This window comes from Salpingoeca rosetta (genome assembly GCF_000188695.1).
Source record: "Salpingoeca rosetta unplaced genomic scaffold supercont1.8, whole genome shotgun sequence".
In the NCBI taxonomy this organism is placed as follows: Eukaryota; class Choanoflagellata; order Craspedida; family Salpingoecidae; genus Salpingoeca; species Salpingoeca rosetta.
The window spans coordinates 508,064-528,938 of NW_004754926.1; the positions used below are offsets into that span (position 1 = coordinate 508,064).

General features: G+C 55.8%; 4 protein-coding genes across 4 annotated transcripts in view; 2 read left to right on the forward strand and 2 right to left on the reverse strand.

Annotated features, from left to right (window-relative positions):
- Positions 1 to 555, reverse strand: part of PTSG_03577 (uncharacterized protein) — a 1,988-nt gene extending 1,433 nt beyond the window's left edge. Inside the window, exons 1-2 of the mRNA XM_004995251.1 lie at positions 290 to 555; positions 1 to 48 (exon numbers count right to left, since the gene is read on the reverse strand). The exon at positions 1 to 48 is cut by the window's left edge and continues 8 nt beyond it. Coding sequence (XP_004995308.1) covers positions 1 to 48; positions 290 to 452 — 211 coding nt within the window. The 5' untranslated portion in view covers positions 453 to 555. The remainder of the gene's footprint in view (positions 49 to 289) is intronic.
- A 32-nt stretch (positions 556 to 587) lies between these two features.
- Positions 588 to 9,436, forward strand: PTSG_03578 (uncharacterized protein). The gene is made up of 11 exons (XM_004995252.1): positions 588 to 648; positions 939 to 1,526; positions 1,737 to 3,400; positions 3,546 to 3,636; positions 3,803 to 3,948; positions 4,322 to 4,573; positions 4,807 to 4,926; positions 5,104 to 5,230; positions 5,479 to 5,577; positions 5,847 to 8,162; positions 8,461 to 9,436. The coding sequence occupies exons 2-11, from the start codon at positions 962 to 964 to the stop codon at positions 9,105 to 9,107; spliced, it is 6,027 nt and encodes a 2,008-aa protein (XP_004995309.1). The 5' UTR covers positions 588 to 648; positions 939 to 961; the 3' UTR covers positions 9,108 to 9,436.
- Positions 9,437 to 9,669: 233 nt separating this feature from the next.
- Positions 9,670 to 13,752, forward strand: PTSG_03579 (uncharacterized protein; the record flags this gene model as incomplete). The annotated part of the gene is made up of 12 exons (XM_004995253.1): positions 9,670 to 9,694; positions 9,942 to 10,030; positions 10,290 to 10,322; positions 10,471 to 10,515; positions 10,670 to 10,722; positions 10,940 to 11,254; positions 11,493 to 12,386; positions 12,547 to 12,683; positions 12,874 to 12,950; positions 13,132 to 13,254; positions 13,406 to 13,470; positions 13,677 to 13,752. 12 exons carry the CDS (start codon positions 9,670 to 9,672, stop codon positions 13,750 to 13,752), a joined length of 1,932 nt encoding a protein of 643 aa, XP_004995310.1.
- A 362-nt stretch (positions 13,753 to 14,114) lies between these two features.
- PTSG_12040 (uncharacterized protein) lies at positions 14,115 to 20,872 on the reverse strand. Its single transcript, XM_004995254.1, has 20 exons — positions 20,517 to 20,872; positions 20,174 to 20,258; positions 19,852 to 20,008; positions 19,597 to 19,702; positions 19,266 to 19,333; positions 18,973 to 19,135; positions 18,712 to 18,788; positions 18,468 to 18,581; positions 18,213 to 18,317; positions 17,885 to 17,995; positions 17,535 to 17,611; positions 17,344 to 17,398; positions 16,952 to 17,113; positions 16,621 to 16,717; positions 16,275 to 16,342; positions 16,060 to 16,122; positions 15,641 to 15,888; positions 15,261 to 15,416; positions 14,615 to 14,990; positions 14,115 to 14,254 (listed from the first exon to the last, which is right to left on the reverse strand). The coding sequence occupies exons 1-20, from the start codon at positions 20,833 to 20,835 to the stop codon at positions 14,210 to 14,212; spliced, it is 2,652 nt and encodes an 883-aa protein (XP_004995311.1). The 5' UTR covers positions 20,836 to 20,872; the 3' UTR covers positions 14,115 to 14,209.
- Positions 20,873 to 20,875: the final 3 nt, after the last annotated feature.

Below are 20,875 nucleotides of genomic sequence, written 5' to 3' on the forward strand. Positions count from 1 at the left end.
CAGGGGAGATGGACAGCTTGGAAACGTGGGCAGGGGCGCTGGATGGGGCTGTGTCAAGGTGTGAAGGTGATGAGGTATATGTCGAATATCAACAGAAGCATGGCAGTGAAAAAACATGCAACGTGTCCACCAAACACACACACACACAAACACAAACAACAACAACACACACACGCGCACAAACACAAACACAAACACAAACACACAACAACACAAACACAAACACAAACACAAACACACAACAACACAAACACAAACACAAACAACAACACAAACACAAACAACGTACCGCAGTCGGAGAAGCTGAAGGACTTCAGGGTGATGCTGGTAGGGTTTTCCTTGTGCAGGCGCATGACCGTGGGATCTGTGTGCAGGTGCATCTTCTGCACAGGCACGCCGGCAGCCACTGCCACAAGCATGGCCGCCAGCACAACAGCAAACGCCGTGTTCATCGTCGTCGTCGTCTTTGAAGCTTGGTGGGGAAGGGAGAGATCTGTGTGTTTGTCAGTCAGTGGTGGAGGAAGTGTTTGTTGTGGTTTCGTGCTCCAGGAAAAGTGTAGGAAAATACGACCAATCGCCAATTGTGCCTGTTTTTGGCAACAGCAGCAGGTGGCGCTGATTGAAGAGATAGCAGCAGCCCACAAGAAGGCGAGTGCTGGTTGACCAGCACTTGTATGCGATGTGTATGTGTGTATGTGTGTGTGTGTATGTGTGTGTGTGTGTGTATGTGTGTGTGTATGTGTGAATGCGTGTGTGTGTGTGTGTGTGTGTGTGTTTGACTGTGAGTGCATCCCTGCGTGTATGTGGTTGGTTTTTCTGTTCAAGGTGTTCTCTCATGTACGCTTCTTGCTTGCTAGCGCTTTTGATTGCCCCCTTCCCCTTTCCGCCACCTCACCTCACCTTGCCTCTCTCCCACATCGCCCCGCCTCCACACACAGAAGGGGCTCTCGTTTGCACTGCTATGTCGACACATTCCGCCGCCGTTGGGCAGCAACAACAGCCTGCACTGGCAGCAGATGAGATTTTGCTGCTCCATGCGCCACCACCTGCCCTGCTCTGCCGCATCTGCCACGGGCTCTTGGTCGATCCAGTCATCAGCGTCGCGTGCGGCCACACTTTCTGTCGAGCATGCGTGCAGCCGCCAGCAACACCGCGCAGCCGCCAGCAAGACAGGCGGCTGCCGCAGTCAACCGCATCGACGCCGGGACAGCTGTACACCCGTCCCCCTGGCCATGGCGATGGAAGCGACACGAACCGCACGCCATCGCAGCTCCGCCTCACCCAATCCATGATGGATCCGCAACGGTCCGAGCACAGCTTTGGCAGCCCCACGGCTCCCGGTGGCATGTTGTCACCACCGCCACAACAACAACAACAGCAGCAGCAGCAGCAGCAGCAGCAGCAGCAGCAAACCTTGGAGCGTTCACATGGGGGATCTGCATCATCCCCACTCTTCTCTGCAGATGCACAGACCACCGACGTTGATGCTGCGCTTGCGAACGCAGACAGCGCACAACACAGCCAAGGTTATGGCAACGACGGCAACGGCGGCGACACTCACACTTCACCTCACGCACAGCAACGCAATGATGCTGGTCATGGTGGTGGACATGGTCACGGTCATGAGTATGATTCGCACAGCCAACACACGTCCTCCCACCCATCACACCCATCACACCCACCTCACCAACTGCAAGCATTCTCACCGCAACCTCAACCACGACTACTCTCATCAGCATCGCCGTCATCAGCTTCGCTGTCGTCCATGCAGCAGCAGCAGCAGCAGCAGCAGCAGCAGCAGCAGCAGCAGCAGCCAGCGGCGGCCATCACGTGCCCGATCCACAACATCGTGCTACAGGGCACCCCGCTCGTCCCCAACATTGCCATTGAGGAGCAGGTCGCCTTGGTTGCCCTCTACTGCCCATATGTGACGGTGGTGGAGAGCGAGGAGGTGCCAGAGGACGCAGCACCCGTCTTCACGCGCTATGCGAGGCGCATTGGCTTCATCAGCTTCTCCAGCAAGTGCCGCTTCACAGGCACGCGTGCAGAGGTTGAGGCACACAGGTCCGCGTGCGCATGTGCGCCGCGGCCCTGTCGCAACAGCGAGCGCTGTGGCCTCATCCCTGCTGACCAGATGCACATGCACCTGGCCACGTGCCCTTACACCAAGTGTCGCAACAACGTGTTTGGCTGCCGGCAGCGGGGCCATCCAGCAGACATGGCGCACCACGAGAAGACGTGCATGTTTGCCAACTCGCCGCTGGCGCAGCAAGGGCGCATGCTCTCTGAGCTGGAGGCCGGCTTCCACATCCTGGCGGAGAACATGAAGAAGATTACCCGTCGCATATCTGCCATGGAGATGAAGCAGACAGGGCTGCAGCGGGCCGTAACCGCCACCAATGGCCAGCACGCCGCCACCGCAACACCATCGTCGTCATCCGCCACCGTGATACCGACACCAACCACAGATGGCCGGCCAATGATGACGACCACCATGGCAGAGCAAGATGGTGTGGAGATCGCGTACGTGTCACCGGCAGCACGCGCGTTGGCGATATCGGGAACAGCCACGCCTCGTGGACCTGTCTCTTCCGTGGATGCTGTTCGCAATGGCGGTGCAATTGATGGTGGTGGTGCTCGTGTTGATGGTGGTGTGGATGGTGATGGCGATGTTGGCAACGCGGGTACCCGCGACCCACGTGGAAGCCAGCAGCACTACTGGAACCAGCAGCAGCACCACCACGGTGGGCAGCGCGGAGGCCGAGGTGTTGGTGAGACACCTCTAACCGATGCCATGACAGTACCCTATCACCACCCTCAAGACCATCAACATCAGCAGCAGCAACGGCAGCAGTTTGGGGAAGTCGGGGAGGAAGACACTGCGCGCGGCCCGATGTATGGGCAAGGTCGTGGTGATGCCAGCAGACCAACAATGGCAGCAGCAAGTGCCGACGTGCAATCCAACGGCACTGCGTCACCAGCGCCATCGTCACAGGCTGAATCCATCACCTCCACCACCGCCACAAAGGGAACACGCAGGTCCGCCACAGCCGCCACTACCAGCGCTACTGCCGTTCAGCACTCGGCGCTGCCTGGCCAGCATGTGCGGGGCATGTTTCTCAAACCGCAGGATGTGTTTGATTCGCGCGGGTGCCTTGCTATGCCCTTCCACTTCCAGTGCATCGGCACATTTGGGGCGCACACGGGGCCCGTGTGGTGTCTGGCGGCATACGAGACGCTCATGTTCACGTCGGGATCGGAGGAGACAATCAACGTGTGGGATTTGGGCCGGGACGAGCCCGCGCGTGTGCATGTGCTGGCAAGTCACACGGCGATGGTGCACTCACTCACGTGCAAAGGACAGCGCCTCTTCAGCGGCGACGCAGACGGCATCGTCAAGGTGATGACGACACGTGTAGTGGGTTTGGTTGGGTCAAACTGGTTGGGTTGGTGGGGGTTGGCTGTTTGTGGTGCTTTACGCCTGCCATGCTGCTGACACAATGGCTGTTAATGTTGATGTACCTGTGAACGGCAACTTGCGTCAGGTGTGGAACGTCCTTACCTTTGAGTGCCTGCTCACCTTCCAAGCAACAGAGCACATTTGTGCTGCCATGACCTGCGCCAAACACTTTCTCGGTGCGTCAACGTGTGTCTCTGTGTGTGTGTGTGTATGCTTGGAGAGGAAGAGGCTTTGTCGTCATGGGTGCTCTGTTCTCTCATGTTCTGACGCCAGCACAAGACGGTATGGTATGCGTCTACATGAGCACTCATGTATCCTTGTGTGCGTGCGTGTGTGTCGCAGTGACGACGTCGTTCTCAAGCATCTCCGTGTGGGACACGATCAAGGGCCGGTGCTTGTACAGTGTCAACGACGATCTCAATCATTGGGTCCGCGCCGTCGCACACGACCCGAGCGAACAAGTCGTTGTCACCGCAACACACAACGTTGTCAGTTTCTGCACGCGCTCAAGCTCGCTGCTTACTTGTGTGTGTGTGTGTGTGTGTGTGTGTGTGTGTGTGTCTGTTTGTATGTGTGTGCGTGTGCATGTGTGTGTGTCTGTTTGTATGTTGTCTATATGTGCGTGTGTGCGTGTGTGTGTGTGTGTGTCTGTTTGTATGTTTGTGTGTGTTGGGTAGTTTGTTAGTCTGTTTTTGTGCCTCGTTCGTCAAGCCGCCCATCAGCTCAAGTCTGTGGGTTGGCCAACCTGCTCCAACTTTCGCTTCAATGCCAATGTCAGCCTGTTTTGGCCGTTCCTTTCCACGACATGATCGCTCATCCCTTCCCCACCCGCCCCCAACATGCCCGCTATTGGTGCATCAGATCCACGTGTGGTCGATCCCATCGTTCAAGTGCGAGCAGCGGCTAGAGACAACAAAGGGCTCCATCCACAGCCTTGCCGTGACCTCGCAGTACATCATCAGCGGCACGTACAACCGCAACATTCACCTGTACCGCCTCGACACGCTGGCACACGTTGGCGAGATCCGCGGCCATCTCGGCACCATCCACGCCCTCAGTGCGTCGCCCTGCGGTCAATTCCTCTTCTCAGCCTCCATCGACGCCACCGTACAGGTGTGTTTTGTGTGTAAATGTGTAAGTGTGTGTGTAAATGTGTGAGTGAGTGTGTGAGTGTGTGCGTGTACATGTGCGTGCGCACGTATATGTGTATTTATGTGCATGTGCCTGTGTGCCTGTGTGCCTGCATGTGTGTGCGTGTGTGCCGTAGCTTCGTTGACATGGCATCATGTCCATCACTCTCATCCTGAGAACACACACAATGCTCTCTCCCTCCTCTCCATGCACAGATTTGGAATCTGCAGAACCGGCTGCTGATACAAACGCTGATCCGGCACGATGGCAGCGTCAACGCCCTTCTCTTTCACAAGAGTCTTCTCTTCTCTGGTTCCGCAGACAAGACGCTCAAGGTGTGGCGGACACAAAGGGGGCACAGAGAGGCAAAGAGGGACAGAGAGGTAGAGAGGGATAGAGTGACTTGTTTGAATGTGACAACACAAAGTCAACCAGCTTGCAAGGCTTACGCGTTGTCTCGTTTGTCCTTGGCACACAAACGCCACCCCCACCCTCCAACCTCTTTCGTACAGGTGTTCAAACCGCACCACGGGCTGGCGCCGAAAGCGGAGGCGCAACCGCCGCAGGACTCAAGCCTGCAGGCATGCTGGGGCGGTGGCAAGCTGCCGCCCGCTTACGCCATGCTCGCCCAGGAGAAAGGTGATGAGACCCACAGAACACACACACACACACGCACACACACACACACATGCACGCACGCACGCATATGGCATCGTGTGGTTTGTTGCTGGTGACTTGGTTCTTGTGTATATGTTTGTTTGTTCTTTGCATGCATTCATTTTTGGATTCATGTCTTCTTCTTTTCAGCTGCACCTCCCATGCTCTCCTCTTACATCAAGCTGCAAACTACACTTCTCATCACATGTTGTGTTTGCCCTTGCTTGCAGGCAAGCGAAAGACGCCCGCGATTGACAAAGTCATGTCACCGGTGGCGTCACCATCCAAGATGAGACCCGACCGCTCCCCCTCCATTCGCTCCTCAGCCGGTCCGTGCACACACACACACACACACACACACACACACACACACACACACACACACACACACACAGAGAGAGAGAGAGAGAGAGAGAGAGACACACACACACACACAGAGAGAGAAACACAGAGAGAAACACACACACACACACTCACGCACAGACGGACAGACACACGCACATACACGCACATACACGCACATACACGCACATGCATCCGCAACACGTGACACGAACTCACCACATTTCCGCACAATCCCGCTCTTGCTCTTCAACAGCGGACACGATCAGCAACACGTCTGTGTCCCCTGCATCCACGCGTCGGTCCACAGCAACCGTGAATCAGCATCCGTCACACCGCTCACGTGACGTCTCGCCCATGATGGGCGCAGACACACGCAGCCGCGATGTCACGCCAACACATGCACACGCACACGCACACGTGCGTAATACCAGCGCTACCAGCAACAACTACTTCAGTCCGCAGTACGCATCGCCCCAGGTGCTTTACCAACACCAGCAGCGGGAAGGCGAGCGCGTGGGACGCGCCCTCGACGACGGACTTGGTGTGTTGCCGCTGCAGCCATCACCCAACAGCACGAACACGGGCAAGTCACCCAATACAGCAGCCGTGACAGCAGCAACAGCAACAGGAGCGGTGGTTGTTGCGTCGTCGCCAGCGTTCAGTACAGCGTCGCCTCTTGGCCGCGCGCTCAACACTGGCGCGGAGGGGGCGAGCACAGGCCCGCTCACGTCCACGCCCACCCGCGCCGTGCCCGGTGGTGACGGAGGCGTGGCCCCGACGCAGCGGGCAGACGAGGGCGACCGCTATCAGCAGCAGATGCAGCCACGGGTCGGTGCAGTGGAGGGGCGGCGTCCCATGCCAGGTGTGATGATTCAGCCCCCGACCCCATCTGCAACGGCAGCACACATGCCGCACCCAGAGTACGAACAAGCACAAACTCCGGAACATCAGCAGCAACAACAGCAACAGCAACAGCAGCAGCAGCAACAGCAACAGCAGCAACAACAGCAACAGCAGCAATCACAGCCGTGGGTGCTTCGATCAATGACGAAAACGCCCCACCTGTCGCGTTCACCCTTTGCTCTGCGTCGTCATGGCAGCGGCAGCGGTCATGGTCATGGTGGTGGGGACGGCTCGGCCAACTCGAGCACACGGGGACGCCGCTCCCCGCACATGCGCAGCGCCATCAGCGTTGAGTCTGTCGATCGCACCGCCCGCGCTGGCGAGAGCGTTGATGGTGATGGTGGCGGAGACGGTGATGGTGGTCGTGACCATGCACACGAAGATGGTGACGGAGAAGGTGATGTGTCGCTCCTGTTTGCGGCGCGGCCTGGCCGTGTGCGGCCTGGTTTGAACACGGCAGCGCTTGCACGCGTGGCGCAGCAGCAGGAGGCGCTACAACGGCACCTACAGCAGCAGGAGCAGCGGCTGCAGCAGTGGCACGACCAGCAGCTTCAGCTCAGGCAAGGGCAGCCGCAGCAACAGCTTCAGCAGCAGCAGCAGCAGCAGCAGGGCGCTGATGTCGGTGGTGGTAAAGCAGTGGGCGGGGGTGTAGAGTATGATGATGGTGGCCATGATGGCGAGGCTGTGGATCACGGTCATGGTGACGGGGCGAGCAGGAACGGAGGCAGCGTGCGGGGTCGGGTGGCGTGTGCAGATGAGGATGGCGCATGGCAACCGTGGCGCGATGATGGCAACGACGACGACGATAATGATGGTGATGGCAGTGGTGGCAAAGCTGTAAACCACAGCGCTGGCTTCACTGCCCACCACGCGTCCCAGCCATACACCTCACAACAACAACAACAACAACAACAACAACAACAACAACAACAACAACAACAACAACAACAACAACAACAACAACAACAACAACAACAACAACAACAACAACAACAACAACAACAACAACAAGATGTGGTGGCACCTGTAGCAAGCAGTGCAGTCTCTGTTGCAACGACCGAGGATCGTGCATCTATTCCCGTTGACGCCACGCCCTCTGTGAGCGAAGTGGACACACGCGGACACACGCGCACAGACTCCAAGCAAGGCGGACATGGCGGCAACAGCGATGGCATCGACAGGAGAAAGAGCGATCACGATGGTGGCCGTCGTCATGGGGATCAACATCATGATGGTGATCACCTTCACGATCACAGCAACAATGGCAACAACAACACCAACACGGTCAGGAGTGACGACAATGACAATGATGATGATGATGATGATGATGGCCACGTTGACAAGAGCGGCACCCTGCATGACGAGACGCGCGATGGTAGCGATGGTGGCGATGGTGGTGGTGCTGAGACGAGCCTGTCGTTCAGCGGTCTCGGTGACCCTCGCATGCAGACGGCATCGCTGACGGCGGAGCAGCTGCAGCAGTGGCAGGACGAGCAGCGTGCAGCGAGGAAGCGCGCCGCTAAGAAGAAGGCCCGCAGGCGAAAGCGCAAGCAGGAGCGGCTGGCAGAGACGCGATCCTCGTCCACAGACCAACTCGACCTACAGCAGCAGCAGCAGCAGAGTGCTAGGAAACGGCGGTCTGGCAGTGGCAAGCGCAAACCGCGAGGTGTGTTGTTGTTGTTGTTGTTGTTCTTGTTCTTGTTCTTGTTCTTGTTCTTGTTCTTGTTCTTGTTCTTGTTCTTGTTCTTGTTCTTGTTCTTGTTCTTGTTCTTGTGCCTTGCCTTTGTCCTCGTGGGCTCGTCCTACTCTTGCGTGCTTGTGCGCCAAGCGTTGACCTTGCCCATTTTGCTCTGCCGGAGTCAGCAACGTTGCTTCCGTTTGTGCACAGCCGCGTCACCATCATGCATGTGTGTTGTTCACCCTCGATTTGGTTGCTGCGCATGACGTGCCTGTGTCCTTGCCAGAGAGCGGAGGTCTTCAAACAACGGCAACTGCGCGCGCAGCAGATATGGGAGGAGCCACCCCACTCGCCCCGCTGCCGACACACCCGCACCACAGCGGCAAGGACCACAAGCATCACAAGCTTGAGAAGCAGCAGCACCAGCACCACCATCGCCACCACCACCACGAGCATGCACACTCGACCCCGAAGGCGACACCATCAAAGGCGGGCAAGGCTGCGGTGGTGACGCGGGCGGATATGAAGCTGCAGCACAGCCAGGAGGCCATCACCCGGTTCATCGACTCCAACCCGCAGATGGAAGAGAAGGATGTGCTGGCCACCGTGCCCGTGGTGACGTTCCCTGGCGAGGAGCATGCGGCGGCCAAGGGGCAGGCAGATGACGACGAGCTCACGCGTGTGCTCCACGCGACTACTGGTGATGCTGATGCTGATGCTGATGCTGATGCTGGTCGCGGTGATGGTGGTGGCATGGGCGGAGGGCGATTGGAGAGAAGCGGCGGTGATGAAGAGCTGGAAGCCACAGCCACCTTTGATTTTGAATTGCGCGGCAGTACGAAGGGCATTTCGGATCGCCTTGCGTCGCTTGACGGTGACCTCACGCGGCTGCTCGCACAAGCGCAGATCAACGAAGAAGAGAGTGCAGTGTAGTGTATGTGTATGTGTGTGTGTGTGTGTGTGTGTGTGTGTGTGGTTTTGGGTAGGTTGCGTGTGCGCACTGTAGCGCGACATGTGTTCAATTCGCGCGTCCATGTAATCGATTGATTGACCGTATGTCTTGTACATTCTCGACTGTCATCGTTTTGTTGGTGTGTAACTTATTTGGTTGGTTGGTGTGATTATGGTGTTCGTGTTGGGGTGCAAGACGTCGGATGCTGGCGCATGCATGCCTGCTCGTGTCCGTGTCCAGGCCGCCACCACCTGTCTATTTCATACGACTACAACCAACTGCTAAGATGCCATGCGGAGGTTGGAGGCAGAATACAGCATGTGTGTGCATGTGTGCGCGCTTTGTGCGGGTGTGCGCGCTTTGTGCGGGTGTGAGTGACACACACACACACACACACACACACACACACACACACACACACACACACACACACACACACACACACACACACACACACACACACACACACACACACACACACACACACACACACACACACACACACACACACACACACACACACTGAATTCAGTTTTCTGGACAATGCCGTTACGAAGCGAGGCGAAAGGTGAGGGTGCTGTTGCCATGATGCAGGCTGTGCGCGGTGCTGTGCGCGGTGCTGTGCGCGGTGCTGTGTGCGGTGCTGTGCGCGGTGCTGTACGCGGTGCTGTGCGCGGTGCTGTGCGCGGTGCTGCTTGCTTGCTTGGATGCTTTGCCGACTTGCCAGCTCGAGCACTGAGCACAGCCACAGGTGGGCTGGTTTGTCTCATTCAGGAACCAAACTGCTTGCTGCTGTGTCTCTCTGCGATTGCCAGGGTTCCCAAAGCGCAAAGGGAAGGCCGGTGGAGGTGCAGCATACGTTCCGAGCGTCGACGCAGAAGATTCGCCGCTGCCTCGAGCGCAGGTCAGACATGAGAGCCACGCACCTTGGCGTGCGCGCGACTTGCATGCGTGCTTGTGTGCATGCATGTGTGCTTCGTGGTGTTTGTTGACTGCGTTGTGCGCCAAGGCTGCAGCTGATCATGTGTTTGAGTGTCCTTTTCACGATGCGACACTCGACTATGTCATGCGTCACGCCCGCCACGCTACTATGTCATCCCAGACCTGCATTCGAACAACAAGCCCACACGTTCACACACACACGCACGCACGCACACATGCAGAAACTCGGAAGCGTCTCCACGGAACCTGAGCCAGTAGGTTTGGTGCTTCTCTCTGCTTCTCTGCTAGCTTCCTTGTGAATACTTGTCTTCTCCGCTGCTCTCTTTGCACTGGACAATGTTGGGTTCTTGGACCACATACGTCACTCGCTTGCTTTTCTCTCATGTCGCTGTGCTTACACAGAAGCGTAAACCAGCTGCACTTCTTCTGCGCGATCCAAGCGAAATGGTGCGTGCATGTGTGTGTGTGTGTGTGCGCGCGCGCGTGCGCAAGTCAGTGTTCGCAAGTGTGGGTGTGCAAGTCAGTGTATGCAAGTATGTGTGTGTGTGTGTGTGTGTCCACTGACGTGAGGTGTGCTTTGCTTATATGTGAATGGCTGTAGTCAAGACCACGCACCGCAGATTCCTGGGGATCCTGGGACGAAATGATGTCAAGGTTGTGCAACTCGATGAACCATGACAGACGTTGGGATGCAATGCGGGCTTATATAACGGATGAGCAACACTCACGCGCGGTTGCTTGTTTCTACCAATCGCTAAATGTCATCACACTGACATGTTCGCACCCTACTACCCACGCACCTACTCATACGTGCGTACTTGTATGCACGCGCGCACACGTGCGCTTGTCCCTACCCACGAATGCCTGTCAGGGATGAGGAGTCACCACTAGCATCGCCAAGGACGTCGGCACCCCCAAACCAGCTGCCAGACACCGCAACAGCCAACCAGCCGCCCAAGGCCCCCATACAGCGCCAAACACAGGCAGCCACGACTGCTGGCGACGACAGCAGCGATTGGGACTTTGATGACGATGATGACAATGGCGGTAACGGTGGCGCGGTCAGCAAGCCGACAAGTGGGCAAATCAGTGCTGTTGGCAGCAGTGGTGCTGTGAACAAGACAGCTGCACATGTGCAGCCGATCTCCCCATCTCCGCCCACCAAGTCCCCAAAGCCATCCGCAGGGTGCGCATGCGTTTGTGTGTGTGTCTGTGTGTGTGTTTGTGTGTGTGTCTGTGTGTCTGTGTGTGTGTCTGTCTGTCTGTCTGTGCGTGTGCGCTGTGCTGTTGCTGTTTCTTGACACCACGTTACTCTCGGTCTCACCCACCATTGCATATGCCTTCCGCAACAAACAACCACTACCACAACAACAACTACCCACGATTACGATCACGATCACGATCCCCACCTTGTGCTCGACCAGGTGGTTGTCTGTGCTGGATGACCCGTCCTCTCCACCGCAGGCACAAACAGCAACGGCGTCACAGCGAGCGCCATCTTCAACAGCAGCAGCGATGCCGCCAGCGCCCACGAGCTCGGGTGACAACAACAACACCAACAGTGTCACAGATGAATTGCAGCTGCAGCCGACACACCCGCAGCACGACGATGTGTTGCATGGGGACAGCAACACGGTCGAGAGTGGGGCGGGTGACGTGCACTCTGAGCACTTGCATGACAAACACCGAACTGCCCCTCGCCCCAAACCATTCAAAACACGAAAGAAAGGCAAGTCAACCAGCAAAGAAGGCCAACCTGCAGCAAGCAGTCGTGGCTTTGGTTCGCTCTTCCGTATGGGAAAGAATCGCCAACAGCAGCAGCAGCAGCAGCAGCAACAACAACAACAGCAGCAGCAGCAACAACAACAACAACAACAGCAGCAACAACAACAACAACAACAACAACAACAACAGCAGCAGCAGCAGCAGCAGCAACAACAACAACAACAGCAACAACAACAACAACAACAGTACGGTGGTGAAGTGATGACAGGCCCCCCTCCGGTTGTTGCTTCACTGTCGCCCATCTCTGCAAACCAATCCAATGGATACTTGCAAAAACAAGCCGCTTTGCCGCAACTGCAACCGCAACACCAACAGCAACACCAACAGCACCAACAACAGCAACGACTGGGGGAAGAACAGGCCAAATCCACCGCTGCTGACATTCCTCCCAAGGTCCACACACATGTACACGTTGGCCTTGATGACGCGACGAGCAGTGGACAGTTCAACCTTGCTTCTGAACAGCAACTCAGGCATTGGGAGCAGGCAAACGCAGGAACCTTTTGTGGCGCTTCAGTGGATGAACATTCCAGGTAGGTATACGTGTGTGCCTGTGTGTGCTTGTGTGCATGCACATGCGTGTATCTGCGTGTATGCTTGTCTTCTTGATGCTTACAGCTGCGTTTCCTCACAAACACCCCTCCGCTTCCTTCTTCGCCATCTGTCCATTCACGCCGTTGCCTGATGTGCAAGGATGCCGCTTGTGTTCCACCCCATCTCGTCCCCGTCGTCGTTCACGGCGCGCACGTGGCGAAACACGTCATCTGTGGACACATGTGGCGATCGCACGGAAACAGACGCAAGAAGGGGCTTTGCTGCTGCATTTTCTGGTGCGTTTTCATTGTCGAATACCGTTGTTCGCTTCATGGTGTGGACGATACTGCACATGCACGCGTGCCATTGGTGCATGTGTGTGTGTGTGTGGGGGGGGGGGACAAAGCCTCGTTGTTGTGGTGGCTGACTCTCATCCGACAAACATGGTGTATTCCATCCCTCTCGCTGTCTTTGACTTCACATCAGGTCTGCGTTCTGGAGTGGATGTGATTCTGATGTTCTTCCTGGAGGCCCTGACGTTCGCCCTCTACGTCGTCCGAAAGGTGTGTATGTGTGTGTGTGTGCGTATGGATGTGTATGTGTGCTTGTGTGTGTGGTGTGTACAAGTGTGTGGTGTATGGATGTGTATGTGTGTGCTTGCATGTCGCGTTATGTTCGTGTGATGTTGGGTGTCTTGCCCTGCTGTACTCACGCCACCAACGTCACTGTACGCCTGGCCACCAGCTTGTTGTGGAAGCGCTGGCGCTGATTGCGGATTTGCTGCTGAAACCGCTCCTGCACGCTCTCTTCAACGACATTCTCCACCCGGTCTTCGTCTTCCTCATCAACGTCGCGTCAAGCATCGCGGTGAGGCAACGACAGGGGGAAGGACGGGAGGAGGCGGAGCAGGAGATGGAGATGGAGACACATAATGTGTGTGTGTGTGTGTGTGTGTTTGATGTTGCTTCTTGTGTTCTAACGCTGGATTCATTCCACTCACTCCCACCCGCGTGTTCAGGCTGTGCTTGAAGTTGTTGGGCGATGGATTGAACCATTTGTCTCTCTCATCGAACGCCTCCTCAGGTCTGTGTGTATGTGTTTGCATATGTGCGTGTGTTTTTGCATATGTGTGTATGTGTTTGCATATGTGTGTGTGTTTGCATGTGTGTGCGTGTGTGTTTGCACATGTTTGTATCGTCCAAATACTCTCCACCGCTTCCTTTCTCCGCCCCCCCCCCCCAATAGTGAACTTGAGTTCAGATCTCACCATCCGCGCCGTATCCCCACAGATCCTTCCGGCTTGTTGAAGTCAACCAAGGGAAACCAGCACGAGCATCAAAGTTGCAAGAGCCGCTCGACGTGTAACAGCGACTTTCTTTGTCACCAACACTTTTCACACACGCGCGTAAAAACTTGTGCATGGTTTCTCTGCTAGCTTACAAGGTTTGTTTTTGTCTCTGTGGGTTGTCTTTCATTCCCTCTTTCCTGCTGTGTTCATACGCCCATCCACCGTCACCTGCATGCCTACACACACACACACACACACACACCTCACGCACACACACCACACACACACGCTTTTGTGCTTACTTGAACTTCCTTCCATTTGCGGTGAATGCTTTTGTTCTGTCTTCTTGTTCATTTCATTGGCGCAACACCTGGTGGTTCATGTGTCCCATACAAACATCGCCATGCAATTTCAACAGTGAATGAAAGCATGTTACGACTTGTGATACAAACCAGCGTGAAGCAAGCCACTTGTGACAGCCGTGAGCAAAGCGATTGCGAAACACGACTCGCAGAACGGAGATGTGGTGTCACGTCACTGCAGGTATCGTCCAGCGAACTTGGACGACAGCAGGCCAGCCTGCGCCAAGGCCACGCAGTCGACAGGATGGTGTGTTGTGAGACAAGAGCAATTCACTCACAAACATACGCCAGCGACAAAATCGCATCCGCCGTCATCCACACAAACGAAGAACTCACACACACCACACACCACACACACATACATCACACACACATACACACACACACTTACACCACACACGCACACACCACACACACATACATCACACACACATACACACACACACGCACGCACACACACACGCACGCACACACACACACACACACACACACACACACACACACACACACACACACACACACACACACACACACACACACACACACACACACACACACACACACACACCAAACTCACCTCGGATCGCACGCCACTGCCGCGCGCTCGCTGTGAGCTCGGGGGTCGTGGCACCAAGCCACTCCGGCCGTCACCACTCCGGCCGTCACCACCACCACCACCACTGCCGCCACTGCGCTGTGATGGCGACAGTGCTGCCTCATGTCCTCCTGCCTGTGCACGCGCACGCGGCTGTGCTGACTGCTTTCGCCCCTTCATCTCTGTCGATGGGCGGCTGCGTGGCGATGTGCCTTTCTTGCGACCACCACCACTGCCCTGTTTGTACTTGCGCATGATGCGCATGTAGGCCTCCTCGGAGGAAATGGGATCCGGCCGCTCACGGGACGGCGGGCGACGCGACGACGACGACGACGACCCGGCAGTACGCACACGCGCGCTGTCATGTTGATGGAGGGGAGGGGAGTTGAAAGGGGGCGGGGTGAGGTACAGAGCCGTGTGTGCGTATGCATGTGTGTGCGTGTGTGTGCGTGTGCGTGTGCGTGTGCGTGCGTGTGTGTGTGTGTGTGTGCGTGTGTGTGCGTGTGTGTGTGTGTGTGTGTACAACTTTCACAGGATGAACGCATGCGAATAAGAACAAGCACATACGCGCACACGTGTACACATGTGACGAGACTGACAACGCCACGGCCCAACGCAACGGCGTCACCTGTCTTTGGCTGGTGTCTGTTGACGACTCAATGAGGGCGCTTGATGGTGATGGTTGTGGTGACTGCTCTGCTGCGGTATTGGAGAGCGCATGTCCGCCTCAAACGAGACATCAGTGTCAAAGTTCTCCAGCCACATTGGCGTTGGCTCCGTCACCCTTGGTCAGGGGTGCAATGCATAGCCGTGATGGAGATAACAGTATACATTAGCTGAAGATGAACAGGTGCAGAGATCAAACAGACACACGAGCCCACATTGTACTCAACAACAGCCACACATACATATCACACACACATCACACGAGCATGCGAACACACACACACACATCACACACACACACACATCTCACTCAACAACAAGCACACTCACTCATTCACTCACTTGTACGGTTCTTCCTTCTTCTTTGGCTGCGGTGTTGGCTGTGGTGGCGATTGTGGTTTTGGTGGTGGTGTTCGTCTCGCTGCCTTCTCGTGCAACGACTGCAACTGCTCCTGTAATTGCTGTAACTGTTCTTCCAATTGCATGTTCGCCTGTCGGAGCGCCGGCACTTTCGCTGCCTCCCGCATCAGCTGCGTCTGCTTCTCCGCCACCAACCGCGATGCCGCTTGCTCCTCTTCCCGACACTGCAGCTGCACACGTTGTGCGTACGTGTGTGTGTGTGTGTGCGTATGTGTATGTGCGTGCGTGTGTGTGTGTGCGTGTGTGTGTGTGTGTGTGTGTGTGTGTGTGTGTGTGGCGGGAGGGTTTGACGGGTAGTTATGGGCATTCATGTCGCATCACGCACAACCAAACACACACACCTGCTGTTCGAGCTGGGCGACTTTGTCCTCCAATTCGCGCGTGTGTGCCAGCAATTGTTCCTCCTGTGTACGAGTACGAAGGAGCCATCAGCAACAAGAAAAGATCACACATGCGCACGTGCCAACCACACACACAAAAACACACACACACAACACACAACACACAACACGGCAATCAAGAAGGCAAATGATGCGCGAGTGATGATGTATCAAACCTTGTCCTGCTTGGTTTCCAGTTCCTGCCACGCTTTCGCCGCCTCCTCAGTCAGCTTTCTCTGGCGATCTATCCCCAAGGACACGACACACACACACACAGTGCACACACACACACACACAAAGTGCACACACACACACACAGTGCACAAATTGCAGTGAATTCCCGTGGATGACAGTGCGCATGAAATACAGATTGCCAATGCATACACGGCGATGATACAGAACCACGGGGCATATGGGCTGCGGTAGTTCTGACAAGAAGGGGTCTGCACGTGCGCGCGATGAGCACTTTGTACGTGTGATTGCACCCACGCAAGCGTTACGTTCACCTTTACATTTCAATACCTGTGTGCGCTTGGTTGAGGGCATTGACTTCATTCTCGTGCTCCTCTTGCATGGACTGGATGTCCTGTACGCGTTTTGTTTCCGCTGCATCTCGTGCCTGCAAAACACGCACACGCACACGCACACGCACACGCACACGCACACGCACACGCACACGCACAAGCACACGCACACGCACACGCAAGCAGGCAAGTTGAAGGCCACAGAGCAAAGAGTCGGGTGGCGTGCGACAGCTGTCGCAAATAGACACGCTCGACTTGACAGAGCACCAACACGACGTACTAGCATGCCCGTGCCGACCTTGCATCCACGCAAACACACATGCTCGCACCGTTGTTGCATCGGTGAGTTGTCGTGTCAGCAGTGCAACTTGTTCATCGCGCTGAAACAGCTGCTCTTCGAGCGACTTTGCCTGCTGTTTTGCCTGGTGGAGATCATGCTTGTATGTGTTCACTTCCTGCATGTCCTCTCGCATCTCATTCAACAGGTGCTCCTAAACATCAACACGCGCACATGTACACACAAATACATACGCAAGTTCGATGTTGGTGAGCGCACGCAGATGACGCCGGTGACAAGTGTTCAGCACCACGCAAGGTGAAAACAAGCATGTCCGCAGACTGTGTGGCCGAGATGGCACAACGCGCTGATCTTGAGAGACACGAAATGCCGACGTGACAGCGTGACAGCCAGGGAAGTGGTAAAACCAGCAGTACATCGCACCTTTGCTTGCAGTTTCGTTGACATCTTTGTCGCCTGTTTTCTTGCATCCGACAGCCTGCAATCAGCACGCGGATACACCAAGGTGAGGAGGCAGCTCGTGTGCGTGCGTGCGTGTGTGTGTGTGTGTGTGTGTGTGTGTGTGTGTGTGTGTGTGTGTGTGTGTGTGTGTGTGTGTGTGTGTGATGACGAACTCGGCCTTGAGACGATTCACTTCGGTCTCCAAAAAAGTGATTGTTTCCCTCAGCGAAGCAGCAGCGCCATCCGCTTCCTGTTGAGACACAAACACGTAAACGTACAAACACACACATCGTCATCATCATCATCATCATCATCATCATCATCATCATCATCATCATCATCATCATCATCCACGACCCAAGCGAGGAAACAAGCAAACCGCCGAATCCAGAAGACAATTGTGAGCACATTGCCACATGTCATGTCTCCGTACACGCGCACACGTACACACACACACGCACACACACACATATCCACACACATCCACACGTACACAGTGCACGCACACACCGCGAATCCACACCTCAAGCTTCTGGGTGTACTCCTCGATGGTTTTGTGCCGATCTGCGGTTGCCTGTGCGCGAGCAGCGTCCATCCTCTTCTCGTACTCGCTCTGCAGTCGAACCTCCGTGTCCTGTGCACGCGAGTCAGCAAGGCAGCGCAGCCGACACATGGTGTCAAGGATGCTTCCCTGCTGCTGGTATGCAGTGACCACGCATACACACATGTACAGAGAGACAGAGACAGACACACACACACGCACACGCACGCACACGCACACACACACACACACACAACACACACACACACACACACACACACACAAACACACACAAAGCGGCGCAGGGTACCTTGACAAGTTTGTCTGTTTGGTTTGCGTGGTGAACGGCTGCATCACGTTCCTTGTATGCGCGCACCGTCTTTGCGTTCAAATCATCAAACGCAGCCCGACATCCCTGCAAAACACACGCGAACCAAGATGCATATGTGTGAGTGTGTGCATGTGTGTGTGTGTGAAATTGTGGTTGTGGCTGAGGTGGTGACAACCCACGCACGCGCACGCATATGCACTGCGCATACACACGCAAATGCACACATGTTCGCACCTTAAGTAGAGAGGCAATGAAGGCCAGGGTGGCGTGCGTTGCGCGGGTGCTGACTGGTGGTAGTGATGCAAGACGCGAGCGAAAGATCCGCAGCGTTTCGGGCGGCAACACGCTCTGGTGAAGGTGCACAGACGTGTTGACGCGTGAGCGCAAACGGATGTCAAACCACACACACACGCACACATACACACACAATCCATGACAACACGGCTGCATGCACGTGAAGCGAGCGGCGTGTGCGTACCTCAATGTCGAGTGTAAGCGCGTCATTCAGGAGATTGTGCACAGCATCTTCCATAATCGTCACAGCGAGAGGTGGCGCTGAGGTTCATTGGTTTGTTTGTTGCGTGTTGTTGGCGGTGGTGTGTTGAGGAAGCAGTGAGCTGTCATGTTGAGAGAAACCGGCAAACACCAGTGCTGGGAACACGTTACAGCTGCACTAACAACAGACCATCCACCGAATCATTGAAAGCAACGATGATCACACTATCACCCCACCACACACCTGATGCTGCCTGGTCCATCACGTCGACCTCCTCTCCCGTCTCTGCATCGAACTCGCGCGCATGTGTCTGCACTCCAACGTGTTTCGCATTCCCTGATGATGATGACGAGGACGTTTCGTTTGCGTCAAGCGCTCGCGCCCGGTGCTCGGCTGCCAACGAAATCTGCAGCAATTGTGTGTGTGCGTGCGTGTGTGCGTGCGTGCGTGTATGGGTGCAGCATGCGCATTAAGTCGAGCTTGCTTGCTGCAGCTGCTTGTCAAGAAGGACACAGGGAGTGGCAAACATGCTGTACTTTGTCGAAGAGCGATTCCCACGTCTGTTTGTGTTTGGCGTTTGCTTCCGCCGACGACGCAGGTGCACCTGCAAGAAACATGACGGTGAAACAAAACACCATCCCCCCCGGCCGCCATGAGACAACGGACATGGGTGCACGGCGTGGGCATTCGTGCGCACACGTGCATGTCACACACGAACGTGCCGTGCTGCGACGTAATATAGGGCGCCGGTTCGGCTGCTTTCGCAGGCACACATGTGTGTGTGTGTGTGTGTGTGTGTGTGTGTGAGTGTGTGTGTGTGTGTGAGTGTGTGTGTGTGTGTGTGTGTGTGTGTGTGTGTGTGTGTACCTGTTGCCGGGTTGGTGTTTGCCAAGATGTGCTGCATCATCTTCACTTCTTCTTGCTTTGATTCCCGCGCCAGGGCCAGCTCACCCGCTTGCACCTGCAGCTCCGACTAAATATGTTGTGTTTATGTGCGTTGTGTGTGTGTGTGTGTGTGTGTGTGTGTGTACCATGGATACCAGGAGCACCTTCCAGCGTCATAGAGCGAGGAAGATAGACGACCCATGGCGGTGTTAGCGACAATTCAAGTGCATCTCTCACCTGCGTTGCGAGCAGCTTTGTCACAAACTCTGTCAAGGCAAGACAGAACTGCCGCAGCTCCCAGAGAGCGCTGTTTGTCAGCTTCAAGCCACTCCGGGGTACAGTGCACGCTGGAGGCGACACCAGTGAACCATGCTGTTCCACGGCACCTTGAATCCTGTCAATAATGTGCCACACGCGGAGTGCAAAGCAATTGAGGCAGAGGACAAAACCGTCCCAGATTGTAGATGTTTTGTCGCAGCTAGCCGTACATGCATCATAAGCCATCACCATGTTCTTCCCCCCCCCCACACACACACACACACGTTCGTGGGTATCACACCGTTGTTTGCAGTCGGTCAGCGTGAAGTAGGCAAAGGTGTGGAGGCGATCCAAGAGCAGTTGCAGGCACGTGCTGCGAGCGATGGCTGTGCGTCACGCAACACCGAATCGACCAAGATCAATATGGAGCATGTAGCAACCACACGTAAACACGCACCAGACACGCAGATCTGCTCGACACAAGCACACACCAAACACGCATCAAGCACACAACACACACACACACGCAACACACACAACAAACACACACAGCCCTCTTCTTTTCCTCTTGACGCGCTTCGACTCTTGCACTCCCACTTGCTGATCCCGCTGTTTGTGCTTTTGTGCGCGCACCCAGGGCCTACCTTGGTGTTGTGGACTGGCAAAGGGGTGGCTGACTTGGGCGATGATGTGTTCGGGCTTGAGATCGGAAGCAGCAGTGGACGGCAGCATCAGGCTGCGAACAGGCGCGGGCCCAAGCGCAGCCACCATTGCGTCAATGCTCTGCTGCAGCTGACCAATCACACCCGCCAGCAACGCCACGTCCCCCTGTCCGTCATCACCACCAGCATCACCAGCATCACCAGCGACAGCGTTCCTGCCACGGCTGGTCGCTGCAGCAGCAGCACTGCTGCTGCTGCTGCTTTGCTCTTGGTTGTCCTTGTTGCCGTTTCTTGTTGCCATCCTCGATGTCCTGTTTGTAGGTCGCCTTGGATTGTGTTTG